Below are 15488 nucleotides of genomic sequence, written 5' to 3' on the forward strand. Positions count from 1 at the left end.
TACATATGTCGGAGGAGGCATGTGTTGGTCTACACCCTCCTGGTGTTGGGGCATTATTAGGGGGAGTCCTAATGAGTGGGTTGGGTAATTGTCCTTGTAAATTGGGGAGAAAATTAGATAAAATGAAGTAAAAATAAAGAAATAAAGAAAAAAAAATAATTTTTAACACAGTATGAGGGACAGTTGGTTTGTTAAAATAATGTAGTAATCTAAAAAATCAACAAAAATGGAGGTACTTGTTTTTTCATTGGACAGCGACAATAAGAGCATTGATGAGTTCCAGTGCTGGTGTTTGACAGTTCTCGATCACAATTTTTTTGTCATTCATCATCATACAAGTGTCATTACAGGACATATTTCAGACTTTGTACTTTGTATATGTGCACAGACACATACGTCAAAAGCATACACAGTTGTCTCAAAACTTAAGAATTGTTTTTCTATTAATTTTTCCACCTTAATATTTTCCGACATCAGTGTGTTTATCTTTGTTTTAGGATCCTGAGCGGCCGAACAAAGATTACTTGTTGAATTTTGAGATCCGTTCCCTGCGGGACAGCAGAGCTCTGATAGAGAAAGTGGGAATAGAAGATGCCTCGCAGTTCATCGAGGACAACCCTCATCCTCGCCTCTGGTATGGTGGACCAACAGCACACATAACCATGCAGTGTTCATTAGCAGATAGGAATCTTCATAAGAGTGCATAAGAGTGCATAGTGCTGTACATGCTATGCCCAATTCTATCCTAAACTGCAGTGTAGAGTTCTGTTTTCAAAAGTAGTAAAATTAAAAAAGTTTCCCACTCTGTGCTGCAATAACCGCTTTTACTCTCCAGAGAAGGCTTTATACTAAATGCTGGAAGATTTGATGACATACAGTACCAGTAAAAAGATTGGACACACCTTAAATTCTGTCTTTTATAATTATTTCAAATTGTTCTGCATTGTAGATTAATAATAAAGTCATCCAAACGGTGCAGAACAACGTATTGAGTTATTCAGTGAACAAATAAGGGTTTAAAAAAAACAGAATATGTTTTATATTTTAGATTTTTCATAGAAGGCACCTTTTGCTTAGATGACCGCTTTGCACCTCTAGGCTGTATTTTCTCAGTCGGCTTTATGAGGAAGAGTCACCCAAAATGGCTTTCAGTTAACAGCTGTGCTGAACTCCTCAAGAGTTAATTATATGAATTTCTTGTCTCTTAATGTGTTTGAGAGCATCAGTTGTAAAGTTTTGAAGAGGTAGGGTTGATATACAGTGAAAAGCTCTATTTGAGTAATGTTCTAATCCATATTATGGCAAAAACTACTTAACTAGTAAAGAAGAAAATATGAGAAATGAAGGTAAGTCAGTATGAAAAATTTCAAGAACTTTGAAATTATCCTCAAGTGCAGTCGTGAAGACCATCAAAAATGTTATGATGAAACTGGCTCTCATTAGGGCCGGCGCAGGAAAGAGAGAACGAGTATATGAGAAGGTGTGTCCAAACTTTTGACCGGTATGAGCATCATTAAGGTGATGATGAATGATTTCTTTCTTCAGTACTAAGATTAATTTATAAGATACAGTATTTGAAAAATATAAAATATATTTTTGTCCATTGATTGGAGAAATTGATGGTAAATGGCAAATATTTACCATTCCAGCAGACTTCCCCGGGGGAATTCTGAATTCTTGTTAGGTGGCCATAAGAAACCCCTTGTCCAGTGTGTGTTTGGCTGAGTGTAGGACTGTGTACTGACGTTTGCCACAATGTTGAAAGAATGCTTGTGCTCTCGTCCAGAAAAGCTTTCCGTGCATCTGAGTGTGGGCATGTGAACATGTGTGTGTTAGGTGTCTTTGCGCTGGGCTCGGGGCTGCAGTGCACATGCTGCTGTTTGTTTACTCTTGTCTCAGTGACGTGAGATGCTGGGGAGTCCGAGCTGCTTTACGATCGTCATGACGTTCATTTTATGCTTCTGTGACATGACGTCTGAGCTGCTTTATGTTCTGAGATACAGAAAACTGCACACTGCATAGAACATTCTTATAGAGGGAAAAACAATACAGAAACATCATACTAAGGACAAAATGTACAGCAGATATAACCAATTTCACAATACTTGCAGTACCAAATGGATTTTTGCATAAATTTAGACAAAAACAAAACAATTGATAAAAAAATTAGAACTGAATAACAAATAGAAAAAGACTGCTTGTATTCTTGCACCAGGAGTGCTATAAAGTTATCCAAAAGCAGTGTGTAAGACTGCTGGAGAAGAAAACTTTATGAATATGAACTGAAAGCTGAAAGCTTGGCATCTTTTTTGTTATTTTAGCCTTTTCTCATTTTCTGCAAATAAATGCTCTAAATGACAATATTTTTATTTGGAATTTGGGAGAAATCTTGTCTGTAGTTTATAGAATAAAACCACAATGTTCATTTTATTTAAACACTTACCTATAAATAGCAAAATCAGAGAAACTGATTCAGAAACTGAAGTGGTCTCTTAATTTTTTTCTAGAGCTGTATATAAAAAAGTAAACTGGTTTTTGTACCATTTCCTGTGGCAAAAATAAAGTGGGAAAATTAGGATGTTCTAAAACTTTCACCAGTATTGTATTTTTTTTAAATCCATTTCGCAAAAGCAAGATTTAAAATTTTGACAAAAATTCCCTATTATGACGGAGCTACAATAAAGCACAATAAACAGTGAAATAATAACATAATGGTTAAAAACCTAATACACTACTTGTTACTATGCAGTTTGTGTGGACTCTTGTGGTTAACAGTACCTACAGTATTCTCACCAAAGCACATTATGAAGTAATTATTCATGATACCATTACAATTCCATCTAATAGCCCACCCTTACATTTGACATGTAAGACCTGCTGCCACTTATACGGTCACCAGTTAGTGAGGGGAAGTTCTCCAGTTAATAAGTAATCCATCACTCGGATGCATATGTCTGGCTCTGGCGCCTGTAGAGAGTGAGAGAGAGATGATGCCTTGAGTGTGTCAGGGATGTGTGAGCTGTGTCGGAGGCTATCGAGAATTCCCTCGCTCTGAAACTCTGGGCCTTCCGACACTTCTCACAGCATGGGGAGGAATTTCAGAATGTCCTGGTGAAAAACATAAAAAAGAGAGCTCATAGTCTGAGTACACCCAAACCTAACCAATCAAACAAGTCCAATGTTTAAGCTTCTGAGTCAGAAGTTAGTTCTGAGACAGGTTAGGGTGGAAGTAGGTCTGTGTGGCAGACAGAAAGACAGACAGACAGACAGACAGACAGACAGATATTAGCTGTAACACTGTTCTAAACAGCACTAAAAATGAGTGCATGAATAGTGTGACAAGATCACAATGTGCATTGATGTGCATTTGAATGCAACACTGCTTGAAATTTATGTACCATATGTGGATATTAGGGGTGGTCGATATGGCCCTAAAATAATATTACAATATTTTCACGATAACGGTTCTCTTGGCGATATGACAAAACACTTTTTAAAAAATATTTCAAAAATACACTATACTCTGCAAAAAAATAAAAAATATATATATTATTATTACATACAATATAATACTGGTATTAAAAAATACAAGAATTTTATCAGATTTGTAACAGAATTCAATAATCCATAATATCATGATAATAATAATAATGCACTTCAAATATCTCCATATATCCAGGATTAAAGTAAAATAAATGATACTGAACAGATATAAACTGTCTTTAGTACATATATAATGGGAAATGGGATGGGTGACATGGCACAAAATTTTATAAATAAATATAGTTATTTATTTATGTGTGTAAATAAGGGAATATTACACATGTACACTAGTGAGCCAAAACACTATGACTACTTTGGCTGAATGCAATGCTGAATGTCTGTGTGACCTCTGCCTGACCTCTGAAGGCGGTATCTGGCAACACCATGTCCCAGAACATCCTTTAAATTCTAAAAAGGTATGAGGTAGATAATTTGTTCCAGTGCCTCTTACAATTGTTGTTACTTTTAGTTGGTGGACAAGGTTCAGAATATGCCTGACACATGTTTGTGATGTTATTCTAAGATGTTGAGTTATTGATACATTTTAGAGATTACAGGCATCCCAAAGTCTAGACTGCAGTAGAGGTCAGACAGACCTTGTTAGCACTGGTATATGAAGGCTCTGTCTCAGGACTCATCACTCTTTGTTTGTTGTACAGGAGACTGTTAGCCGAGGCCGCGCTGCAGAAGCTGGAGCTGAAGACGGCGGAGCAGGCGTTTGTGCGCTGTAAGGATTATCAGGGTATTGAGTTTGTGAAGAGGCTGGGGAACCTGCAGAGTGAGGCTATGAAGCAGGCAGAGGTAGCGGCCTACTTCAGTCGCTTTGAAGAGGCTGAGAGGATGTACTTGGACATGGACCGCAGGTAAAGCTGGAAATGCCACACACAATGACATTTAACATTAAATTAACACTACAGTTAACACTTTTGTAAAAAACATTATCACAACAGTTAATTTAACACCATAGGGAGTCATATATTAACTTTATTAGACACTCATCTGATTATTTGTTAATTTATACCCTGTTACTTTCCCAAACTCTAAAACAGAGTATCTATGTGAGGCAAAAGAAACATGCAGCATGCATTAAAATTAAATGAAAATGGGAAGTATAGGAGAATAGGCTGTGCAAAAAATTCTAGACTATGAATTAGGGATGCAAAAATGTGAACATTTTGTAAGGCTATTTTTTTTTTTAAGAAAAGATACTATTAAAATGCCACCAAACAAGAAGTGGTTCTCTCATAAAATGGTGCTTCACTGGTGGAGACCCTTATTCACTCACCATCCCAGCAACAAGAGCAAATATATTGCTCCCATGAGTACCCCTAAGCCTCTCCTCCATACTTAGAACTGCCACAATGGGTTTAGATATAAGAGATAGGACATTAAATATACACTTAAACATGAATAAAAAGCACATTTTACGTCAGCCCTTTACTAATTAAAGACTACAAGCAAAAGTCGCACCTGGTGAAATCAAACAGTTGCAAAGAACAAACAGCTAACCAATTTTAGTGAAATCAAATCAAAAGGCAGAGCCTGTGAGACAGAATGCACTGTGGGAGATGAAAGTGCCCACAAATAAAGCACACACTCTCTAGACTCTTTAACACTGAGGGCACTATCATACACGCTGCGCAAGGCACATAGAAATGCTTAATGCTATCTTACACCACATCAATTGTCTTTTCACGTCTTCTGCCTGCGTTGTTTAAATGGCAGAGATGCTTACACATATCTATTTGTATGCATCTATTTAACAATCTACGCTGATGGGCATGGTGGTTTTAAACTGAGGTGTGTTAAGGTAAAGTTCTGGTGTGTTGCTATCTTGACAACAGAAAGCACAGGTGCGCCACTGACAGATTAAAACCCTGACAACATTGAAAGGTCAGACGTTTGTTCCTAACTTGGCAATGCAGGCACACTATGTGTTCTCAGCATACATCCTCATTTGGTATTCACACATGGTCACCTGCATCAGTGTTAGACAGCACTAGTATCAGTTTCCTCTGCTGAAAAGCGCAAAAGTGCTGTTCTATTAACATACCAATTCACCAATCTAAGTCAGAACACATCTGGTTCTTAAAGGGAGTGTCAAATGACGCTGATTGGTTTATTTTACATTACTTATAAAACAAACCCATGCTTAATTAAGAGAATTAGTACATGCCTGTGCAGGACTACTTTTTCTGTCGTTACGATAGCAAAGACACTGTCATGCCCTAAATCAAGCTGCATGGTGCGTGGTTGACAACTCACCTATAGATTTCTAAAATATGGCTCTGAAGGTTGATAACACTATGGACAACAACTGAAGGTCAGGCTGAAATTGCTTTGGACTAATATGTTTGGTCCAGTTTCTTTAGGAAGTTTGTGACTTATTTTTATTACTGTGTTGTTTTTTTCTCTCCTCTGTTTCTGTCCATCAACTCCTCCCTCCAGGGACCTGGCGATCAGTCTGAGGATAAAGCTGGGTGACTGGTTCCGGGTGCTCCAGCTATTGAGGACTGGATCAGGAGACTCTGATGACGCTCTGCAGGAACAGGCCTACAACGCCATTGGAGATTACTTTGCTGACAGACAGAAGTGGTACAGTTGGAAACAGCTTAATTAGGAGAGCCTTAGTGGATGTCAGTTTTTACATGTTATAAATCTTCTATGTTTTATGTGTTTGTGTTGTTTAGGCTGAATGCAGTGCAGTACTACCTACAGGGCCGGAACCAAGAGAGACTGACAGAGTGTTACTACATGTTGGAGGACTACGAGGGCTTGGAGAGACTCGCTAGCTCTCTACCAGAAAACCACAAACTGCTACCAGTATGACTTCTTTGAGCTAATTGTTATTTTTTCAACTCTAAGTCTATAATAAATGTCTAGCAGCCTTGTGCAGTGTAGTCTTGGTATGTTTCAAGAGTTTGATCGAGTGTTGTGTGTGTGTGTTTAGGACATTGGCCAGATGTTTGTCACTGTGGGCATGTGTGACCAAGCAGTAAGCTCCTATCTCAGATGTACCCAACCAAAAGCAGCAGTGGATGCCTGTGTGCATTTAAACCAGGTGAGACCAATCAGGCATTTATAGAATACAGTGGCTAGCAAAAGTATTCATACATCTTGATTTTTTTTACTTTTTGTTACTTTACAACCACTAACGTTACTGAAAGAAACTTTACACATCTTTGTGTAACACATGACACATATATGTTACCCTGGCCCTTTTATGTTAGGCATGCACACACACACTAGATGGTTACAAAGCCCTTATTGAGCCCGTATTGAGATATGAAGCAGTGGCTCTATGTTCTCTCAAATCCTCACAGCAAAACTTCAAAATCAAGAAAAAACTTTGAAACAATGTGTATTATGTGTAAAAAAAAAATAGGGCTGTCAAGTTAACATATTAAGTTTGGTTTATTCTTTATTTAATGTGTAAAAAAAACACTGATTAATTGCATTGCTATTTAGTTATGCAGGAATACCAGAATAATGTACAGCCATCATACACATATCATACCAACCAGCATAACTTATAGTATCTAACCAGCACAGTAACATCATTTTGATATTTATTAGGAATATTTTGTTTTATTTGGACTTTTATTAATGTAACAATGTATTTTAAAGTGTAGTTACTCTTAAAGACATGTTTGAATGACATTTTTTCCCTTCAAATAATATCTTTAAAAAAAATGGTGTAATTAATAGGCGAATAGAAATACACACATTTAATTAAAGGAATTTATATAAATATGTATACTCTGACCTGTTCCTACAGTGATCGACAATGTGGAGGTGAGATATAGAGAAAGAGTTAAGGGTGATTTTCACCCTCTCTGTAATTCAGCACTACAGTACTAAGTTCCTGCTCCTCCTAATGATGAGCACTGCGGCTCTAATAGCATACCACTTTCTCCAAATAAGTGTGTAATTAGAGTCACAAGAGATTGATTGGCCAGCAGTCTTCTCCAGATGTTTGTGACTGTTGTCTGGCACTGGCAGTCCAAGTCGTGCCATACTTTTGCAAGATCGTGCTTTTCATGCTTTTCAGTCACATCTGTTTGTAAAGCTCATGTTACTGTTTGAGATTATTTTCACGTAATGATTGTGTTAACTTTGTATATAAATTAACTTTGTTTTAACATGTGTGTATGTATTTTAGTGGAATAAAGCTGTAGAATTGGCTAAAAATCACAACATGAAGGAGATCGGCCCTCTGCTGTCCAAGTATGCCTCTCACCTGCTGGAAAAGAACAAAACCCTGGAGGCAGTTGAGCTCTATAGGAAGGCTCATCACTTTCTGGATGCTGCTAAGCTCATGTTTAAGGTGAGATTGAGTTGCATATGCCAGGAACCAATAATATTTATGCTAGGAATGGGGGAGATGCAGCTTGATTCGGAGAGTTTCTCGACTTTGAATTGATTCACAAATTTTAAAAAATGATTTCAAACCTACCAACATATAGCTATGCATTTTGCGTAACAGGCGCACATTTTGACCTACTAGTAGGGATTTGTGCAGTTCATTGTTTTAAAGTATGCATTTTACCATGTTGTCTCTTGTTTGTCTGTTGTGAGTGTGCTCGTGAGCGCTTGCGCTTACCGGTTACAAACATGCTAATCCATCAAGCTACTTATGGAGCCATCCACTACTTTCATCCACACTTCGTTTACCTCCAAACTGTTGACGCACTGTCACTGTGCTGAAGACTCTCTGGTGTTGTCCCTCACTAACTCTCTCTCTCTCTTTCTCGATCTCTGCTAATGGCATGTTTCCGCAGCTACATTTTTGTTTAGTTTATTTCCTCTGTTAAAGCGTTTAAACTCAGTAACTCAGCACTAATTCTAATTTCTAATATAAAAAGAATCAAAACTAACATAAGACATTATAATACAGCAAAAAGGCTCTATTATATACTATGAATAATACTTTATTCATAAGCAGATCAAGCACAGAAACACAGATCAGCTACAACAATAAAACAAGCCCTGTATGTACATTAAACTGGTCAGCCATAATATTATAATGTCCTTCTTGTTTCTGCCTTTCTTGCAGCTGGTTTTATTATTGTGGCTAAAGCTTGCCTAACCATTACCCTAATAAATAATCCTAGATTTTTTATTTAATCATTTAATAATTTAAATAACTCTATGTTTTTTTTCAAGTGAATAGAATCATGTGAAAGAGCCTATTAAATTGCTGGATTCATTATGAATTGTTACAGACACTTTACTTACCAAGTACCAAGTAGTCATGAAATGAGAAAAAAGAAATCCTGTATAGAAGAAAAAGCTATATCAAGATGCATTGATAATTGTTTTATAATCACATTGCAGACCTATGAATCTGAATTGATTTTAATCGTAAGGTAGGGGTAGGAATCTCTAGTGTACAGTACCCCTGAACTGTTCAAAATAGTCATATTTTGATGCAGATTTCTGATGATGAGGCGAAGAAGAGGACAAGGCCGCTGCGAGTGAAGAAGCTGTTTGTGCTCGCCGCCCTGCTGGTGGAAGACTACCATGCTCAGGTCAAAAACACCCAGCAGAGCAGAGCAAAGGGCAAGAAGTCAGAGGTACACTCTATTTCATTAGGTATAATGTGTTCTAACTAGATTAAGTCAATCATATCAACACTGCCTGTCTAATAGCAGCCATAACTCTGTCCGGAAGTGCCAGAGAGCTTAATTGTTCTCTCTTTCTCTCTGGGTAGGTCGGATGGTCGGAGTGTTCGTTACCTGACCCAACTGTATTAGCAGTTAGCACTCTCCTCCAAGTGTGTTGAGCACCAGTAGTGTTGTGCTGTGTTGTGTTTGAGAAGATGTAGTGTAGATTCATGTGTCGCATTCAAACAGAGTCCTTAAAAAGTCTTAAATTGTCTTAAATTTACTGTAAAATTGCTGTAGGTATTACATTTTCAAACTGCAGCGAGTTAGCTAACATTACTGGAGGGAGAACTAAAGTTAGCGGAGAGCTAGCTAACATTAGCAGGGAGCTAGCTAACATACTAAGATTAGCGGTGAGTTAGCTGCGTTACCGGGTAGAGAACTAAGGCTAGCGGAGAGCTAGCTAACATACCAACATTAGCGGCGAGTTAGTTACATTACTGGGGGGAGAACTAAGGTTAGCAAAGAGCTAGCTAACATTAGCAGTGAGTTAGCTACGTTACTGGGGGGAGAACTAAGGTTAGCAGAAAGCTAGGTAACATTAGCGGAGAGTTAGCGACGTTACCGTGGAGAGAACTAAGGCTAGTAAAAGTTAGCTAACATACTAACGTTAGCTTTGAGTTAGCTGCATTACCAAGGAGAGAACTGAGGTTAATGTAGGGCTAGCTAATGTTACTGGGGAGAGGTTAGCAGAGAGCTAGCTATCATTAGCAGCGAGCTAGCTATGTTGCTGGGGAGAGAACTGAGGTTTACAGAGGGCTAGCTAACGTGACCGTGAAGAGAACTAAGGTTGATCGAAAGCTAGCTAACATTAGCGGTGAGCTAGCTAACATACTAACTAACTTACATATGTTATGTTGGATCTGTTTTGCATCAAAATGAAACAAAATTGGGAATCATATTGATAACAAATGGGAAAAACTTAGTTTTAATTTCCAATATAATAGATTCTTTTCTACCAAATAAATTATGACTACATTTTTTTATCTTAAATTATATTTATTTGAGACCCTAATAAGCATTAAATTTGGATTTTAAAATGGTGCAAGAACCCTGTCAAAGGCTGTGCTAGCATTCATCCTCCCAGCACTCGTAGCATTGTGTGATAGGGAGTCCTAGTCTTATTGGGGGGAAATTAGCATTACTAAATTGGGAAGAAAACTGGAACTAGAAAGTCTACTAAATTACAGTAACTTACATGATTTGACAAATTTTTCATAGGCCAGAAATAATGACCCAGACAGATGTCAGATATGCTATGTAAAGATAAGCACATGAGGCTGATTTAAATGTATCTTAAATAACCTGCTTTGTCATTTTTTTCTAATATAAGTATTACTCAGAAAATTCTAAATTAAAAGAATCTAAGGGGAGTCTAAGGGGAGACTGTGACATTCTGTGGGCAGTGGTTTAATTGATCTGAGGCTTTAGTCAGTGAACTCATTTTTGGATAATTTAACCAGCTTCCTTCTGGATCTATTCATTACAGATAAAAGGGGTAATTTGTTGTCCAATTGTGGCTTGTGTTTAGTTTATATGTGTGTGTGTGTGTTTCTTCTCCAGGCCACGTCTGCTCTGGCAGGCTTACTGGAAGAAGATGCATCCACGTCTGACAGTCGTATTGTGGATAAGGCTTGGCGTGGAGCAGAAGCTTACCATTTCTTCCTTCTGGCTCAAAGGCAGCTCTATGAAGGCAAAGTGGAGGCTTCTATGAACACAGGTATAACACACATACATCTATCAAACATGGGTGGCATCAAACATGGAACTTGGAACTGGTTTGCTGAGCTGAGTCTGAAATAATTATTTTACAATACAGCATGGTTTGTTATGGCTGAGAAAAATTGTATATTCATTTACACTATGAAATTGGCCTCAACAATATTTGGGAATAAGGGTGTAATAGAACAGCTCTGAAAAAAATTAAGAGACCACTTCAGTTTCTGAATCAGTGTCTTTGGTTTTGCTATTTATAGTTATATTTTGGGGTAAATTAACATTGTTGTTTATTCTATAAACTACGGGCAACATTCCTCCCGAATTCCAAGTTAAAAATATAGTCATTTAGAACATTTATTGCAGAAAATAAGAAATTGCAGAAATAACAAAAAAGATGCAGAATTTCAGACCTCAAAGAATGCAAAAGAAACAGTTCATAAATCAATATTTAGTGAAATAACCCATGTTTGTAATCACAGTTTACATGCATCTTGGCATGTTCTCCTCCACCAGTCGTACACACTGCTTTTGGATAACTTTATGCCTTTACTCCTGGTGCAAAAATTCAAGCAGTTCAGTTTGGTTTGATGGCTTGTGATCATCCATCTTCATCTTGATTATATTCCAGAGGTTTTCAATTTGGTAAAATCAAAGAAACTCATCATTTTTAGATGGTCCCTTATTTTTCCATAGCTGTATGTTTGGGTCCTATTAAATAGAAAATAATAAATATACCGTATTGATCCTGAAGAAAAGTGCAGTGTTGCACCAATACTGCATAGACATGCTCATAAACTTAAACATTGAAACACTGATTATTAGAAAACCCTTTTTCAATTTTGTTGCACAGCTGAAAACGGTATACTAATAGAGGAACATAAAGGGGAGCACAGCATTTTATGTTAGTTTCGTATCTGAAGTATCAACAATTGTTGGCTAGCTTACAGGCTCAAAATTGCCAGAAAGGAGCAATTTACTATAGAAACTATAGAAAAAGTGGCATGTGCTGTAGAGAAGTAAAGAATAAAAATAAAGAAAGAGTAAGAGAAACAAAAAAAGTATTATTGAATTAACCCCCTAACAGGCCAGGATTTTTATCAGTTGTCTGCCTGACATTACACCACTAAATCTTGAGGATTTCTATTCAAGCAATACATGAAAAGCTTTCCTGTTTGATAAAGAACATTACTGCATAAAAGCATAATTGTAATTGTAATAGAAAATTAAAAAAACAAATTAAGTAAATCTCCTAATGTCAAAATATAGTGAATAAAATCATAACATTGTCTCTTTCTTGAACTTAAAATCTGAATTTCTGAATACAAATAAAACAGTTCATGTCCTCCAAACCTTTAATTTTGTTGTGTTTGTCTAGTTTTTACGTCTTTTCGTCAAACATGCAGAATTTGGGTTGAAGTGTAGTAGAGAGAAAACAGGCAGCCTCTTCAAGTGTCCTGTTGGACATTTTAAAGCCCTCAGATTTTCAGAAAGTTATATTACTGCAGAAAAAAAAGATTTTTGTATCACCTACACCTTTAGCCTGTATATGGGAAAAGCCATTTAAGGGCTTAATTAACATACATAATCACAGGGACAGAAACACAGCTGCATATTTAGTATTTGATTTTCTTAGATTGAAAATTAATAGCTGTGTATAATTAAAATCACATTGTAACCATTTAAATTATAGTTTAAGAGAGATCCCAGACCGTTACATGCAGCACTGTTACCACATCATCAAATCTACTCACATCTGTGAGTGGTCATAATGTTTTATGCTCGTTGTATGCATTGACATCGGAACAATTTTTGGAGTGTGTTCTTGTGCGCAGTATGTCTGCCCTTAGTCTATGAACTCAAGGTAGGAAAACAACCTGCAGGTTAAATCCTTCACAGTTTATTCACAGCCAGACATACACACACACATACCTACATACACACTCCGTCACTACTGTTCCCCCAAAAGACTTCCACATGTACAGATTTCCAGACTAAAGCAAATAAAACGCAACATAAAGTGTGTCTGCTGACCACACACAGCAGTGAGGTGTGTGTGTGTGACGCAGACCTTTACCATTTACCTACGATGATTCTACCCCACCTTCTTTCTTCTGTGACGCAGAAGAAGAAGATGTACCTCTTTTTTTTTTCTTTTTTTTTTTTCTAACGTCTTTAGAATGACGACATACAGTGTGGTCATGTTTCCTGCTGCAGAATGGCTTGAAGTGGACCAGAACGAAATTCAATCGAGGGAAAAGTTAAACAGGTCTACTGTCAAAAAATGATTCGGACGTGCATTTTTAATTGTACACAGAGTCTAAAGAAGAATTCTTCCAGTGCTGTGTAGGGTGAAGGCTAGACTGTGCTTCCTTGGAGACCCCAAGGCCTATTACAAGAATTACATTATCGATATATCATAAAATTTGGACGTAATTTTAATATGTCCTAATGTTTTTATTAAGCAATAAGGGCACTATTAACATGAATGAGCCAGTAGCTGTGTAACTTTGTTTAAAACAGTGTTTTTAGTTTTATTTATACTTATGTAAGCATTTTTATATTTTAATCTTTGAATTTTCAAATGAATTAAAAGGTATTAACTGCACAACTATGCTATTTTATCATCCAATCATAAAGTGGTCTAAAAAATTAGCTGTCTGATCATCTTTTTATGTGCTTTCTCTCTTTTCTCTTTCTTTAGTTCTTCACCTACGTGACTATGATGATATCATTCCAGCAGAGGAGATCTACTCCCTGTTGGCCATCTGCTCATCAGCGAATCGTGCGTTCGGTACCTGCTCTCGAGCCTTTGTTAAGCTGGAATCTCTGGAGAGTCTTTCCTCAGAGCAGAGGCAGCTGTATGAGGACCTGGCCCTGGAAATCTTTACCAAACACAGCCCTAAAGACAACCGCAAGAGCCACATGGACAGCACAGACGACAGGTGATTGCACTTAATCCAGGTCCAAGAGCTGGATTTACAAAAGCTTTCAGAAGAGAAAACACTTAGAAAACACCTATGTAATCAATAGATTAACCATTAATTGCGAAGATGCAAAAAATAAGCTTTGTGTGGTTTGGAACACGCAATAGTTATGTGCTAATTCTCTTAATTAATCATGGGTGTGTTTTGGCCGCAATGTGCAACAAACCAATCAGTGTGTCACTTGCCATTTCCTTTAAGAGCCAGGTGCACAGCGCAGGGCTTCTGCGCTTCTCATTAGAGTCAACTGATCTGCTTGTTCATGCTGTGAGGTGTGTGAGCAGGTCATTTACAGGAACAGCAATTTTTTATTTGATTTTTATTGTTTATTATTGGTTTAGTGCAACTACTGCGTGTCCTTGTGTGTTCGAAACAAATGGGAGTGTATGGGTGCTGAGTGCATGTGGCCTTACCAAGATAGTAATGAACGTCTGATGGTTGACTGTTGTCAGGGTTTTAATCAGTCAGTGGCCCACCTGTGTTTTCCGTTGCCAAGATAGCAATACACCAGAAATTTACCTGAACACACCCCACTTCAAGACCACAACGCCCATTATCATAGATATATTCATAAACTTCATTGCTATTTTAAGGAGCAGTGAGCAGTGTGAGGCACCTTGCGCTGGGTGTATGATATTGCTCTTAGAATCTTAAGATAAATACTGAGAAATTCATAAGAATGCTCCTAAACCATAGGAGTCTGGGATTAGTTTAAATTATTGATTTAAAATAATTGAGCCGGTTCATCTTAAACTATGGTATAAACTTGCGGCATTCAATAAAATATTAAATAAAAAAGCTTAAAATCTTTATAATGTTTTCACCTGTAATTTTCCTAACATTACATTTGATTGTGTTTAATGCGTAACTTTATTTAATGCTTAATTATTGTGGACCCCACAGGACTGCCACGAAGCAGGAATTAGGTGGGTCATTATTGGGTGGAGGGTCATTCTCTGAAGCTAGGGTTTTTTTAAACACCACATTGTCAATGCTGGACTTTGGAAAATAGTAAAATATTAAACCAGCAGCTCCCATTGGCAGTGTCGCGTGGTCACTTATGAAGGAGTAAAGAATCTACAAGGTGGAGCAGCTTTAGGTAGGAATGCCTAATAGAAAGGAGGACAGTGAGTGATTAAACACAGTGTTTAAAAAAACCAGCAGCACTGCTGTATCTGATCCAGTTGTACCAACAGAACACACACTAACACACCACCTGAGTCCTGAGCATTGACGAACAACAGGGTGAAAGGAGGATAATAATAAAGCATGCAGAGAAACAGATACATGACTATAGTTGGAGCTACAATGTATTCCTATGCTGAAAAAAACTGAGTGAAATGTAGTTGTCGAGTACACATTTTAAAAAGGTCTCGCATAAAGACACTTTTTGTAACCTTTTTTAAAGCTTTTTTTCTGTAACAAAGCCTTTTCAGCTATATTTTACAGCTGACCTTCTGATCTCTGAACACCAGAGTGAGGTGAGTTTTAATAAAGACAAGTTAAATAAGATAAACATGCCTTAAGGCAATAGTACCACTGTTACATATTGAGTCCAAGTGATTGCTCTCTGTCCATG

General features: G+C 37.3%; 1 protein-coding gene across 2 annotated transcripts in view; it reads left to right on the forward strand.

Annotated features, from left to right (window-relative positions):
- The window catches only part of wdr35 (WD repeat domain 35), a 33028-nt gene that overhangs the window by 15924 nt on the left and 1616 nt on the right, over nucleotides 1-15488 (forward strand). The window contains exons 19-27 of one of the 2 annotated variants that reach the window (XR_007440041.1): nucleotides 498-634; nucleotides 4203-4406; nucleotides 5992-6138; nucleotides 6234-6366; nucleotides 6494-6604; nucleotides 7706-7870; nucleotides 8979-9138; nucleotides 10773-10929; nucleotides 13630-13764. Coding sequence is in view for 1 of the 2 variants with exons in the window: in XM_007247535.4 (XP_007247597.3) it covers nucleotides 498-634; nucleotides 4203-4406; nucleotides 5992-6138; nucleotides 6234-6366; nucleotides 6494-6604; nucleotides 7706-7870; nucleotides 8979-9119; nucleotides 10773-10929; nucleotides 13630-13870 (1436 nt within the window). In the remaining variant the exon portion in view is untranslated. Of the gene's footprint in view, nucleotides 1-497; nucleotides 635-4202; nucleotides 4407-5991; nucleotides 6139-6233; nucleotides 6367-6493; nucleotides 6605-7705; nucleotides 7871-8978; nucleotides 9139-10772; nucleotides 10930-13629; nucleotides 13871-15488 lie in introns of those variants that run through there. The other variant, XM_007247535.4, reaches the window with a different exon arrangement.

Source organism: Astyanax mexicanus, chromosome 7, assembly GCF_023375975.1.
Source record: "Astyanax mexicanus isolate ESR-SI-001 chromosome 7, AstMex3_surface, whole genome shotgun sequence".
NCBI lineage: Eukaryota > Metazoa > Chordata > Actinopteri > Characiformes > Acestrorhamphidae > Astyanax > Astyanax mexicanus.